The sequence below is a fragment of the Caretta caretta genome, chromosome 6, assembly GCF_965140235.1.
Source record: "Caretta caretta isolate rCarCar2 chromosome 6, rCarCar1.hap1, whole genome shotgun sequence".
Taxonomy (NCBI): domain Eukaryota; kingdom Metazoa; phylum Chordata; order Testudines; family Cheloniidae; genus Caretta; species Caretta caretta.
The window spans coordinates 87,041,461-87,055,683 of record NC_134211.1 but is presented as its reverse complement, the minus strand read 5'-3'; the positions used below and the strand labels follow the sequence as shown (position 1 = coordinate 87,055,683).

The window sequence follows — 14,223 nt, the reverse complement described above, 5'->3', positions numbered from 1 at the left end:
GGAATCTCCTTCCTTGGAAGTTTTTAAGGTCAGGCTTGACAAAGCCCTGGCTGGGATGATTTAATTGGGGATTGGTCCTGCTTTGAGCAGGGGGCTGGACTAGATGACTCCTGAGGTCCCTTCCAACCCTGATATTCTATGATTCTAAGGTCCAATGGCTGGAAGTTGATGCTAGCCAAATTCACAGCAGAAATAAGAAGTAATATTTTAACAGTGAGGATAATTAACCATTGGAACAATTTACTGAAGGTCATGGTGGATTTTCCATCACTGGCAAGTTTTAAAATCAAGATTGGATTTTTATGTATATATTATATATATATACACACACACCAGTTCAACATACATTACTTTGAGGAAGTTCTATGGCCGGTGTTATACAGAGGTCAGAGTAGATGATCACAATGGTCCCTTCTGACCTTGGAATCTATTAATCTTTGATGTCATAACTTGACTAATGCTCCAGTCAGTAGAGACTCTTCCAGTGAGACATCACCTGAATTTCTAAAGCAAACAAGCAAAACATGCCAACAAACAAAAGCCAAATCTTTTAGGCCTTCCTTATATATCAGGCAGAGGCAAAAACCCCAATGTGTCCCACTTTTCAGGTCACATTTTAAATACTTGCTTTCGGGTTTTCTGTGCGAACAGTGATAAACTATGTATAATATTCAATTTATAGCCATGAAACATCTCACTTATAATACAATGGTTTTTTTCTAATCCTGCAAATACACAGAGGTAATTTCACTCAAGTGAGTAATCTCACTGAATAAAGCTACTCACATAACATGTGTGATGGATGTGGAGCTATTCTGTAATAATTTATGAATACTGTATGTTGACTTAGTTATTGGAATGTTTACTGTCTGAAAATATTGGTTTAATTTAATGGGGGGCTACAAGGTGAAACAAATAGGAAGTTAAAGAATGGTACGAGATAAGCCACTCCTCAGAAAACACTTGAGAGTTACTAAGGGACAATGACAGAGCCACTGGTTTGGAAGACTGACTATCTCCTGTTCAGCATACAGACTGGTTTGGTTCAGAAGGCAAGGACAGAACCTAGGTACTCAGAAGAACAAAAAGGGCTATAGCAGTTTTAAAAGGAAGACTTTCTCAAGAGAGTGAAGGAGTTGTTTGGAGGAACCAGACTGAGGAACCAGACCATCAGGGGATGGTAAGCCTTTAGGTAACACAAGGTGGGTGAGGTAATATCTTTTACTGGAGCAACTTCTGTTGGTGAGAGAGACAAGCTTTCAAGCTTATACAGAGCTCTTCTTCAGGTCTGAGAAACTAAGAGCTTGGCTACACTTGCGAGTTACAGCGCATTAAAGGAGCCCCGGGCGCACTAGCTAACTACCCATCCACACTGGCAAGGCACATAGAGTGCTCTGACTCCATGGCTACAGCGCTCTGCGAGTGGAATAACGTTCTGTGTGCCCCTGCTGGAGCGCCGTGGTGCCAGTTTGGACGCCCTGGTCTGTTAGTGCGCTCTAATCGGCCTTCAGAAGTACCCCACAATGCCTGTTATAGCCACTCTGGTCATCACTTTGAACTCTACTGCCCTGCTCTCAGGTGACCAACCCCCAGACCCACCCTTTAAATTCTCTGGGAATTTTGAAAATCCCCTTCCTGTTTGCTCAGACAGGCGTGGAGTGCTCTCAGCAAAGCTTTCCAGGTGACCATGCCTCCACACGCCAGGCGATTCCCAGTATGGAGCAATGGTGAGGTGCTGGACCTCATCAATGTTTGGGGGGAGGAAGCTGTCCAGTCCCAGCTGCGCTCCAGCCGTAGGAATTACGATACCTTCGGGACGATATCAAGGGACATGATGGAAAGGGGCCATGACAGGGACACACTGCAGTGCAGGGTTAAAGTGAAGGAGCTGCGGAATGCCTACCTCAAAGCCCATGAGGCAAACAGCCACTGCGGTGCTGCCCCTGTGACCTGCCGTTTCTACAAAAAGCTGGACGCGATACTTGGGAGCGACCCCACCTCCACTCCGAGTACCACCATGGACACTTCAGAGCCCAGTTCAACAAGGCAGGAGGAGGAGGACCAAAGTGGGAGCAAGGGTGCTGAAGCAGAGGAAGACATTCCGGAATCCCTAGATGCATGCAGCCAGGAGCTGTTCTCAAGCTAGGAGGAAGGTAGCCAGTCGCGGCGGCCGGTGCTTGGTGAAGGACAAACACCAGAGGAGGTTCCCAGTAAGTGGCTTTTATTTTGGGAAGGAAGTTATTCGGTGCGGGATCTTGGGGCGAGGAGAGTTCGGGCTGCATGCATGCCTAAATGTGGAATAGGGCATTGAGGTGCTCTCTTACATCACGGTAATCGGCCTCAGTGATCTCTTCAAAGGTCTCATCCAGAACTTGGGCAATGCGCTTGTGCAAGTTTCTTGGGAGAGCCACTGTGGTCCTTGTTCCAGTAAGGCTAACTTGTCTGCCCTCACTGTTCCATGAGGGGCAGGGGGACCATTGCTGCACACAGGCAAGCTGCATATGGGCCAGAGTGGAAGCCGCATTGCAGTAGAAGACCCTCCCTTGCTTCCCAGGTCACCCTCAGCAGCGAGATATCTTCCAGGACGAACTCCTGTGGAAAATGTGAGGACAGTGTTCAGTATAGGGGCCCCCTGCAGCTCTTGGCTCTCCCCAAGGCACAGAAACCCAGAGGACAGTACAGCCATGAAACAATCAGTCACGCTTGACCCTATGTTTACTCACCATTTTGGGGCGCCCGTGGGTTATGTGCGCTCGCTTTGGGACGGGCAAATTATGCTATTGTGTAGACTGTGCTTGCCCTTAAGTACGGGGGAATCATTGCTCTGTCTGGTGTGAACAATGCTGCCTCTGTTAAGTGTTGCATTTTGCCATTACAGATGCAACCTTGAGTTCTCAGCCGTCCGTGTTATCACTGGCTGAAAGACTCCAAAGAATCAGAAAGAGGCCACGTAGAAGCAAGGAAGACATGTTGCATGAAGTAATGCAGCATTCAAGAAATGAAAATCAAAAAGTGCAGGAGTGGCGTGACAGTGGTCCACCAGCAGAATGAGGAGCGCCGGCACAAAAGCACGGTGCTCAAGCAGCAAAGCATGGATCGGCTGATAAGCATAATGGAGCGCCAAGCAGACTCTATTCAGGCCCTCGTAGCCATGCAGACGGAGCACTACCGTGCCCACCCCCCCCCCCCGTAGCCCTTGTCCCAAAACTCTTTCCCTTGTATCCCCATGTCACCTCCAACCCACTTTCCCCAACATCCGGGTTCTTACCACCACCAGCTGCCTCCAACACCTGTAGCTTCGCCACCCAGCTCTGAAAACTACGACCCTTACCCACTGCACTCAACCCCCATCACCATGCAGTATAACCATCCTGAAGTGCAGCACTCATTGCACAGCACTCCAGACAGGAAGGCTGAGTATGATAACAGGACATACACAAATCTGTGATTGTACTGTTCCCCACCCCAGCACCTTGCTCTTTCTGTTTCCCAAGCAGTTGAGTTTCTTTTCAATAAATGGATTTTTTGGCTTTGAAAACATTTTTTATTATTGCATAAAGTAAAAGATACCTTAGCCCAGGAAAGAAACAGGCACTGCAAGTCAGAGTAGTAAACACAGATTCCTACTAACATTGGAACCACTGCACTTCACTCCTGTGCAGGGGACCAGATATTACTGGTGGCTTTCAGCCTCAAATTGCTCCCTCAAGGCATTCCTAATCCTTGCAGCCCCACGCTGGACCCCTCTAATAGCCCTGCTCTCTGGCTGTTCAAATTCAGCCTCCAGGTGTTGAACCTCCGAATTCCATGCTTGAGTGAATCTTTCACCCTTCCCTTCACAAATGTTATGGAGGGTACAGCACGCAGATATAACCGCAGGGATGCTGTCATCAGCCAGGTCCAGCTTCCCATACAGAGAGTGCCAGCAGCCCTTTAAACAGCCAAAAGCACACTCCACAGCCATTCTGCACCAGCTCAGCCTGTTATTGAACCGCTCCTTGCTGCTGTCAAGGCTCACTGTGTAAGGTTTCATGAGCCACAGTATTAAAGGGTAAGCAGGGTCTCCAAGGATCACAATGGGCATTTCGACTTCCCCTACGGTGATCTTATGGTCTGGGAAAAAAGCCCCAGCTTGCAGCTTCCTGAGCAGGTCAGTGTTCCGAAAGATGCGTGCGTCATGCACCTTTCCAGGCCAGCCTGTGTTAATGTCAAGGAAATGCCCACGGTGATCCACAAGCACCTGGAGAACCACAGCAAAATAACGTACTTGGAGGCTAGGTGGGCTGGTGCCAGAATTGGAATATGTGTGCCATCTATCGCCCCTCCGCAGTTAGGGGAACCCGTTTGTGCAAAGCCATCCACAATGTCATGCACGTTACCCAGAGTCACGTTTCTTCTGAGCAGGATGCGATTAATGGCCCTGCAAACTTGCATCAACACGAATTCCAACAGTCGACTTTCCCACTCCAAACTGGTTAGCAACCAATCAGTAGCTGTCTGGAGTTGCCAGCTTCCAGATTGCAATAGCCACCTGCTTCTCCACCGTCAGGGCAGCTCTCAATCTCGTGTCCTTGTGCCGCAGGGTGTGGACAAGCTCCTCACACAATCCCATGAAAGTGGCTTTTGTCAACCAAAAGTTCTGCAGCCACGGCTCATCATCCCAGACTTGCATGATGATGTGATCCCATCACTCAGTGATTGTTTCCTGAGCCCAAAAGCACCGTTCCATGGTGGTGAGCATGTCCATGAATGCCACAAGCAAACTCATGTCATATGCGTTACTCAAGTCGATATCATTGTCGGAGCCCTCACTGTCACTTTGGATCATAAGGAATAACTCAACTGCCAAACATGACGTGCTGGCGAGACTTGTCATCATACTCCACAGTACTTCGGGCTCATTTCCCAAGGGGAAGACAGAGCACGCAGTACATAAAACATTGAAAGATGGCGCCAAACGTGGACGAAAGCACAGGGATTGCTGGGATGCAAACCGATGCATCACAGGGTGTTGGGACAGGACCCAGAATGCCCCGCACCCCCGCCCTCTTCCCACAAGCCACAGCGCCAGAATGGGAAGAGGTGCTCAGTGAGATAGCGCCCATAATGCACCGCTCCCAATGTCGCTGTAAGTGCTGCAAATGTGGCCATGCCAGTGTGCTTGCAGCTGTCAGTGTAGATGGACTGCAGCGCTTTCCCTACTGTGCTCTCCGAAGGCGGGTTTAACTCAAAGCACTCTACATCTACAAGTGTAGCCATGCCCTAAGGCTATGTACACACTACAGTTTATGTCAGTATAAGGGCTCGGCTACACTTACATTGTATAGCACTCTTGCTGGCTCAAGTTAAAAGTGAAAAATCACCACCCTGAGTGCAGCAAGTCAGAGCGCTTTGAAGCGCTAGTGTAAACAGGCTCTGAGCGCTGGGAGCCGCGCTCCCAGCACTCGGAGCTAATCCCCTCGTGGAGGTGGTTTACTAGGAGCGCTAGGAGAGCTCTCTCCCAGCGCTCGAACGCGACCACACTCGCACTTCAAAGCGCTGTCGCGGGAGCGCTCCCGCAACTGCACTTGGAAGTTTCCAGCGTAGCCGTGCCCTAAGTTATGTTGCTCAGGGATGTGAATAAGCCACCCCTGAGCAACGTAAGTTACATTGACCTAAGCGTCAGTGTGGACAGTGCTATGTTGGCGGGGGGAGCTTCTCCCGTGGACATAAAACTACTGCCACTCGTGGGGGCTGGGGTAATTAAGTTGAGGGGAGACCTCTCTCCTGTCAGCTTAGAGTGTCTGCACTAACAGAGCTACAGCAGCCACTGTAAGCTCTGTAGTGCTGCCATAGCCTAACTCAAAGTGTCACTCCTAAAAACAAGGTTTGAACAGGTTGTTTAGCATAAGTAGTTAACAGGCTACTTCACCTTGAATGGTCCATTGAAATATTTGTTAACACCCCTCCAGTCATAAGAAGGAAAGGAGAAAATGCAGCTGAGGGCAGTTGTTAGTGGGTTTATAGATTGTTTTAATAAACCATAAATCCAGTGTCTCTATTCAGTCCATGATTTTTAGTGATTAGCAAAATTATGATCTTGTTCATCTTTTGAAATTGTTGTTTAGGCTTCCTTTGAGGATGAGGGCTGATAGGTCAGATACAGAGTGATCACTTTGTGAAAAGTGTTCACCCAGAGGTTTTTGTCTTCTATCATTTTCCTGTGTGAGTTCACTCAAGAGTGTAGTGATAGCCTGGCGACACCCACATAGCTGCTATTGGAGCATTTAGTGCACTGGATGAGGTATACCACATGCTGTGACAGGCATGTTGTGGGGGGTGTGGATCATCATAGCAGTGAGATATGTCTGCAGGTTTTGCATCTGTTGTTGTGGCAGTGTCTGGTGCCACCTTGAGTTGATGTGTCCTGGTCTGAGGAAAGCTTGCTTCTAATGATCATCTTGGAGAGGTTGGGGGTTGTCCCATCAAGTATGGGTTGTAGTTGTTTGATGATACCCGGTATGGGTTCCAGTGTGAGGTGAAAACTGTGTGTGTAGTCAGAGGGGATTTTATTTCTGAATTGAAGTAAGTTCTCTTGGGGTATCTGAGTGGCCTGGTACATGATGCGATCTACTTCTCTGGTGGAGTGTCCTTGTTTGGTGAAGGCAGTTGTGAGTGCATTAAGGTGTATATCCTGAACTTTCTCCTTGGAGAAAATTCTATGGTATCTGAGTGGTAGGACAGACATGCATATAGACCGTTTGTTGTTTTAAAATCCTCTCGCTCTAAATGCTTTATTCCTACTGTTAAAATAAACAGTACTTTGGTTTTAAGAAGGCTGTTTGGTCACTGTATACCACTGGTCACATACTCCCAAAGGTGCCAGAACTCAGTCAGACCTGATCAGCAAGCATGCTCAATACAAATGATATGGTAACACAGGGACCACTTTAAGAGTGGGAGAATTGCAGAATTCCACAGTGGGAGAGGTAAAGGCACAAGGCTTGACATCTGAGGCGGTGCACTGAGAGAGACCAGAAAGGGGACAGTGGTGCAGATAGACCTGCAACCATGACAGCATGTTTTCAGGCTCTATCCCTAATGCCTAGAGTACTCCTTTTCTTATGCTGAAAGTTACTAATGGCTGCCATCAAGGGGTCATTGATCCAGAAACTATCACAGCCATGATTAAAGCCAATGGATGAGCTAATTACCTTTCTCTCAGGTGAAGTATAAGGAAAACATTAAGCATCTTTTCTGTGGTGAGACAGATGTAATAATGGAGGCTACTGCCTAAGCCACTAGGCTGTATGATGATGTGGCTCAAGGGGTTTTGCCTAGTGGAAACACAGGATGTAAGTGTTTTCTTTCTGCAAGCTATGTGCATGTGTGTGCAATACAGGAGAAAGCCAGAGAAGCAGTTGTGAGCATAATCCTGAGACAAAGCAGAGGGATGGAGCTTCTTGGACACAGAACTTGCTAGAGAGGCAGACTTTTGAGGATTTCTGAACAAGGAAACTGCCAGGTACAGTTTGTTTCTAGTGTGTTTGAGGAAACAGGGCTTGCTGTACGTTCTTTGTAAATAAACAGGATTGCACCAAAATACATGCCTGACTTGTATCATCTATTTCTCCTCCGAATGAAAATAACCCTGCAAGGCCGTGATTATTGTCTAACTGCTTGGGTCAAAGGACCAACAGTATGATATTTCTACTGGTAACATACAATGGGAAGCAAGTACAGTATTCACAAAGCTGAGGGACTAGTTATAATCACTCTTAAAATTCTTATACATTCATTCTACAAATATGAAACAACCAAACTTTTGTATTGCCTCTAGCTCCATTAGATAGTACAGTATTTGCACACTGCTTTCTTATTATGTTTTGAAAAAAGCAACATTATGAAATTTAACTGAACTCCAGTCCACATAATTATTTCTTTTAAACTAAATTTTACATTGTTTTAAACAACACTGTGTAACACTTGCTGGAACATTAGTGCAGGAGCATTAAGCTAAAAAGAGTGTTACTATTCCCTTTTGTAATTTAAAAATTGAAGTGCAGGGAATATTTAATAAAATGAGATACTCTGTAAAGCATCAAGGCTATAGAAACCAAGACATTGTATTGCTTGGCATTTTATTGTAAATAGTTTAGAAATAATTTTCTAACCTTGGTTTTCTTGGCTTTCATTTGTATTTTTCCTAGCAGAACAAATATGGAAGGCACAGGCTGACTTGCAATAACCTCAAGTAAACACTCTATAGCTTTACTGTGATTTTGACAAAATGACTGAACGAGTGCTTGCTGAACAGGAGAGGTTTTAAGGGATACTAAAAATAAGAAAAACAAACAAACAATGGTCACATTATATTATATTATTTCACACTGCATGTTCTAAATATAAGATAGTTTCATAGGATAAACAAACTTTACATTGTTCAAAAATCCATGAGACTCCAAGGTTGTTTGCTCTAACCGCTATACCAAAACATAAACAATTTTTTAAGAATTGAGTTTTAATCCTTTCACATCAAAGCCTGGGGTAGAAAACTTCAACTGTAAGCAACGAAGTTAGGGTCAAATAATGGGCATCTGCAAACTTCCCCTCTCCAAAGAAAGAAAAAAGGAAAAAGACAACGTCAAACTACTACACAGGCATTGCTGAGGGGTCAATGGGGCAATAGAATCGTCCCCACTGAGGGCATGGGGCACTTGTTCTGCCACTCCGAGACCACTATTACAACCCACAAGAGTTACTATAGCCATTGCAGTATTTTACCTTACAGGTGTGTTATGAAGCTTAATGTTTGTAAAGCCATTTGATATCTTAGTAAGAAAGGTCCTAAGTAAATACAAAGTATTACAATAAATTCCACATAAAGTTCTATTACCAATATTTATAAGTAAAGCTGCAAATTTGTCACGGAGGCCCAGGACTTCTGCAGCGGCCGGTGTGGCTGCCTGGGGGCTGCTTGAGCAGCTCAGGAAGCCCCTGAGCCAGCTGCACTGGCTGCTGCTGGGGCAGTCTTGGGCCACTGCACCCGCCTCCCCCAGCAGCAGTAGGAGTTTGGGTGTGGGAGGGAGCCCAGGGCTGGGGGTTAGGATGCGGGAGGGGGTGAGGGCTCTGGGCGGCGCTTATCTCAGGGGCTCCCCGGAAGCGGTGACATCCCTCGGCTCCTGGGCAAAGGCGTAGCCAGGGGGCTCAGCGCGCTGCCTCCACTTGCAGGCACCGCCCCTGCAGCTTCCATTGGCTGTGGTTCCTGGCTAATGGGAGCTGCAGAGTCGGCGCTCAGGGTAGAGGCAATGAGCAGAGCTGCCTGGCCGCGCCTCCATCTAGGAGCTGAGGGAGGGGGATGTCACTGCTTCTAGGGAGGTGCAGAGCCAGGTAGGGAGCCTGCCAGCTCCACCAACCCTCCCCCCCCCCCCCAGTGCCTGCGGGTTTCCTGGGCAGTGGCGCACAGCCTCCCCTCCTCCCCCCGCAGCACCAGCGGCGGTCCTAGGCCAAACCCAGGTACCTGTGACACCCCCTACCCAAGCAACCCTGGCACTCTCGGGCTGCCCCCACCCCAAGATTTAGTTAGGAGTATATAGTACAAGTCATGGACAGGTAAATTTTTATTTACTGCCCATGACTTGTCCATTACTTTTACTAAAACGTTACTAAAACGTAGCCTTATTTATAAGTCAAAATATAAACATAAACAGCACAAGTAAAGAAAGGTAAGTGAAAGAATTGCAAGCAACATAAGGAAGTGTCAGAGTTCCTTATAATAAATTACAGTAGTTAAATTACTCCTTACGTTAGGGCTCAGATACTATGGTTAATAAGAACCTAGACAATTAAACTGATTTTACCTTCACCCATTTCTGATACTTGAAGAATACAGAAGCTTGCAAGTTTATAATCCTCCATCTCAATTAAATATTGTCCCCTGTAACAAAACAAATTTTTGTTGTATGTAATTTGCTCACTGTAAAACCATTTTTTCAGGCTAAGATTTCTTATTTAAGCAGTATTTTAAAAGTACAAATAGTGCAGGAGTAAGTAAAAGTCTAAAGTTTCTAGTAAGAATCACATCTTCAAAGGAATACCATCCAGGTTTTTCCTCTTGTTCCTTCTGAACATACTTTTTTAAAACACTATCACCAAGAAATTTTAAAAATGCATAGCTATTCAAATGGAAAAGTCACAAAAACACATTTTCTGTGGGCTCCACAGCTAATAGCACACACACACTATCTCTAGAACCATGTAAATATTGTTAATAATGCTATTTCTAAAATCAATGTTGTTTTACCATAGAGTGGTTGTAGGTAAATTCAATCTGATTCTGAAGGCCAAGCTAGGTTTCTTGCTTTCCCATGCATCACCATTAGTAGTAAAGGTACTTGCAAGCCAAATCAGGCCTTCAGAGATACCTGCACCACCCCATTCTTGGTATTGCGGTAACAGAGGTGGGACTGACTGAAACTTAGTAAACTCTTTTGATGATGAACAAGAAGGATGAACTTTTCGCCCATTCCTTCTTAAGTTTGTTGCGGCTCTATAGTACTGATAAGAGCAAAAAGCAGTAAAAACTTATTGTTGTTCCTAAAGTAAGCAGAGAGGACTTGACATGCACACAAGGAATATTGATTAAGGCAACATTTTTATATATTCACTATTTAGAGTACAGCCTCACTTTAAGTCCTTAATGTGAGTTTTAATTGATGCATAGAGCATTGAGTTGGCCTTCTGCACTGAGATGAGATGACAATGAGATGTTCTCACTTCTTAAACATTTTCTACAGTTTATTTGGTTCCTCTCAGATGAAAACTGGCTTATCTGTTTGACTTAGTAAGGGGTGGTACCTTTCACTAATTTGGGAGGAGTGGAGTGAAGGAATTAGTTCATGATTAAAAATGTATTTTATGCATACTTTAGGAACTATATGGATTCATTAGTCAATACGTCAGTTTTCACAGAGTTTTGGAAATCCACACCAGCCAAAGGAGAGTTTCTCAAACTGCATGTGCCTGAAGTGACAGGCAGGATTTAGATATGCCAAATGGTACATTGGTTCTAGACAAGCCTTAAGAAGCTTGTAAAAAAACCACCACCTATGCAGAAAATACTAAGGACATTCACGAACAGTTTGGGAAGCTCAGATTTGACTTTTGAGACCAAATAAAGACCAGAAAAGGAAAAAGAGCAAATGGTGGTAGAATCCTGAGACTAGGAGAGGGAAGATCTTTAGCAATATTATTTTCTCTGAAGAGAGAAACAGATTTACAGAGAAAATGAGTGAAGCTACACCGAAATGGAGCTTTTAGGCTAAGCTGGAGAGAACAGCTAAATATCAGGTTTGAAATATTTACTCTCTCTGAACTCATAGGTTCAAGCCTAGGGGAAAGGCTGGACTCAGCACTTCACCCTTATTTTACTGTGTCATTTCTTCAGATAGGACACTGAAATATTTATCCACTCTTAATGGACATTTAAAATATGAATTTAGAAGAGTATAGGTGTGCACTGTTGTCACTGTCCATATTCACACTCCCCCGTCCCCAGACCTTGCATGTACTTTATCACGCAGCATCCTGTATATCATGCTGGATCCTTCTCTCCATCCCAGAGGTAACACCAGTGAGGTGCTACTCAGAGCTTTGGAGCTGTGCTCCGGCTCCGCTCCAGCTCCAGGCAAAAACCTGCAGCTCCACTGCTCCGGATATGCTCCGCGCTCCAGCTCCGGGCTCCAAAGCCCTTTTGCTACTACATGGATACAATTTGTAAAGGATATTACCATTACCCATACTTTTTTACATTGAAACACACTAAAAATATCAGCTATATTAACACATCTACTAAACAAGCCTACTGTTGTCGAAAACAGTTGTAAAGTGGAATACTTGTTAAGTTCTAATGATAACTTTCCTACCTTATTATGCATAAATAGGATTCAGTTGGATAAAGATGAATGGCTCGATTTATATCTCTTAATGCACGCTGTAAATTGTGCAGCTGTTATTTAAAAAAAAAATTCAGTTACTCCTACATACTCTCTAATCACTTTTTCTACCCCATTGAGTATATTCTTCTCTACAAGAGATTTCTTTGTAATAAAATATGTAAATTAATGGCTACACTGTCCTTTTCTTTAGGTTTTAAATAATAGTAGAATACACACAGTGACTTGCACATCATGAATAAATACATTTTAAAATAAAATATTTGCTAATCAGCTTCTGCTTCACTTATCTACCAACACCCAATTTCAGGATTATCTATTCTCCCTACATCTAATGGTGACACTAAAACAAATGCCTAAAACAGCACAGAGATCCTTAATCCTGACAAAAGATACAAACATGCAAACTTCCTAAACTGCTTTTATAATATTTTACAAAAGCTTATCTATTAATCTTACCTCTTACTACTATTATTTTATCCATTCCACTTTTTGAGGACTGATAGATGGCAAGGTAAGGCCCTAAAAAGCCCATGGAGCTCTAAATATAGAGCTCTAAATACAGCTCATGGAGGAAGTCTTTAAAACTACAATTACTTCAGATGGGATTATCTGTTATTGCCTTTGATCCCAACCCTACAAAGATTCACATATGTGCTTTTTATGCATTGCAAGTAGTCCCATAGAAATCAATATGGGTACTTATTGTCCACAAAGTTAAGCATGTATGTAAGTCTTTGAAGGACCAGGGCATAAATATCTATTAAAATGTTTTTCATAGCAACTATAAAATGTAAAAGTAGTGTTATAATGATATAAAAGACCAAAAAGGATAAAATACCTGATGATATGCTTGAGCTCTACATATATAAGCGCTAATGTTTGTTGGGTCAACTTCAATGGCTTTAGAGAACTGCCGAATAGCTTCATAGTAATGCTCCAGATGTAACAGTAATATCAAGCCAATATTTATGTACGCCAAGGCAATACCACTAAAAAAGAATAAAGATTATCTTATTTTTCATTTTGTCATACAATATGAAACACTTGGATGTATACATCAATGTCCAATACAACATGTTTCATCTAATTACTATAGTATTATAAAAACACATCTGTAAGTAGTCAAAAGGTAGGCTTTGAGTTACACCTATCTCCTTGCATAACACACATCAAATGCATTACTAATTCCCTTTTTAATTCCCTTAAACACTGGTAGCTGTATATATGCATGATTAGTGACTTCTCCAAAACACGGACTGCACCTTTTTTGGTGGATGTTTATTAGAAGTCTGTGATATGCAAGTCCAGTTTCCTCAGCATTCCTCTGACTTTCTCCTAGATCCCTGTCTGTCTGGTTTAAAGGCTGAATTTAGTACAGAGGGTTCATTAGTTTCTTTGGTTGTTGATTTTTTGCCACCATGTCTCCATTCTTATGTTATTTTATCAGATGCCTTTGATGTGATAGACCATGAAGTGCCACTGCCCCACCTGGGGTATTGTGAATGGGCTGACTCACCACCAGCACCTCCTTGTGGCTGGGCATGGCATAGCAGCTCACTCCTTACTGGGTGTCTTCTGCCGATGCCTCTGCCTCCGTGGTGGACTGCCTCTTCCTGTGACTTGGCCCTCCAGTCAGGTCACTTTAAAGTCTCTCTCTTTCCAGGGTAGTCCATGAACAAAAAGCAAGGGGAATTAATACGAAATAGAGGGGAATGATTCCCTCTCAGGATGCGTCAGAATCTGGCCCTTCCTTCCCTCAGGGAGTGGCCTTCAGGCAAGTGGTCATCTGGGAAGCTCCTGCCTTCAGTTAGCCCTTTCCTCAGAAGCTGAGAAAGGCTGAAGGTCTGTCTTCCCTTGTCTGCCAACAAGTGAGCTACTCTGTTCCCCTTTTAAGCTCTTCCTCCAATCTATGCATGCCTTACAAGTGTGATAGGACTGAACTGCCTAGGCCCAGAGCAGCTCCTTAGCCCCTGGTTGTCCAGTATGGAGTTTGTATACCGCATTGCATACCCTCCCACTCCAGATGGTACCTGGAGAACCAGAGCCAGCAGACTGTCTCCACTGCCCCCAACTCGGGGAGGGGGTGCGGGGGGGAATAAAAAAAATCAGCATTTTGGTGAGCTCTTCTCACTCTGTGCTCACAGTTCAGATAGAGTACAAAAAGTTCCTCTCCATTTGTTTCCTGGGCCAACATTTTCTTTGTCTCACTTCTGAGGCATCGATTTGCAAAATGAATTCTTTTGAAGAAGTCAACGTTGAGCAAGGCAGGCTCTTTGAAGATGTGGTT

General features: G+C 44.4%; 1 protein-coding gene across 8 annotated transcripts in view; it reads right to left on the bottom strand.

Annotated features, from left to right (window-relative positions):
* TTC6 (tetratricopeptide repeat domain 6) overlaps positions 1-14,223 on the bottom strand; it is a 133,603-nt gene that overhangs the window by 34,092 nt on the left and 85,288 nt on the right. For all 8 annotated transcript variants that reach the window (XM_048854948.2, XM_048854943.2, XM_048854942.2 and 5 more), the window contains 4 exons: positions 12,775-12,925; positions 11,904-11,986; positions 9,840-9,916; positions 8,154-8,314 (listed from right to left, as the gene is read on the bottom strand). In XM_048854948.2, coding sequence (XP_048710905.2) covers positions 8,154-8,314; positions 9,840-9,916; positions 11,904-11,986; positions 12,775-12,925 — 472 coding nt within the window. The remainder of the gene's footprint in view (positions 1-8,153; positions 8,315-9,839; positions 9,917-11,903; positions 11,987-12,774; positions 12,926-14,223) is intronic.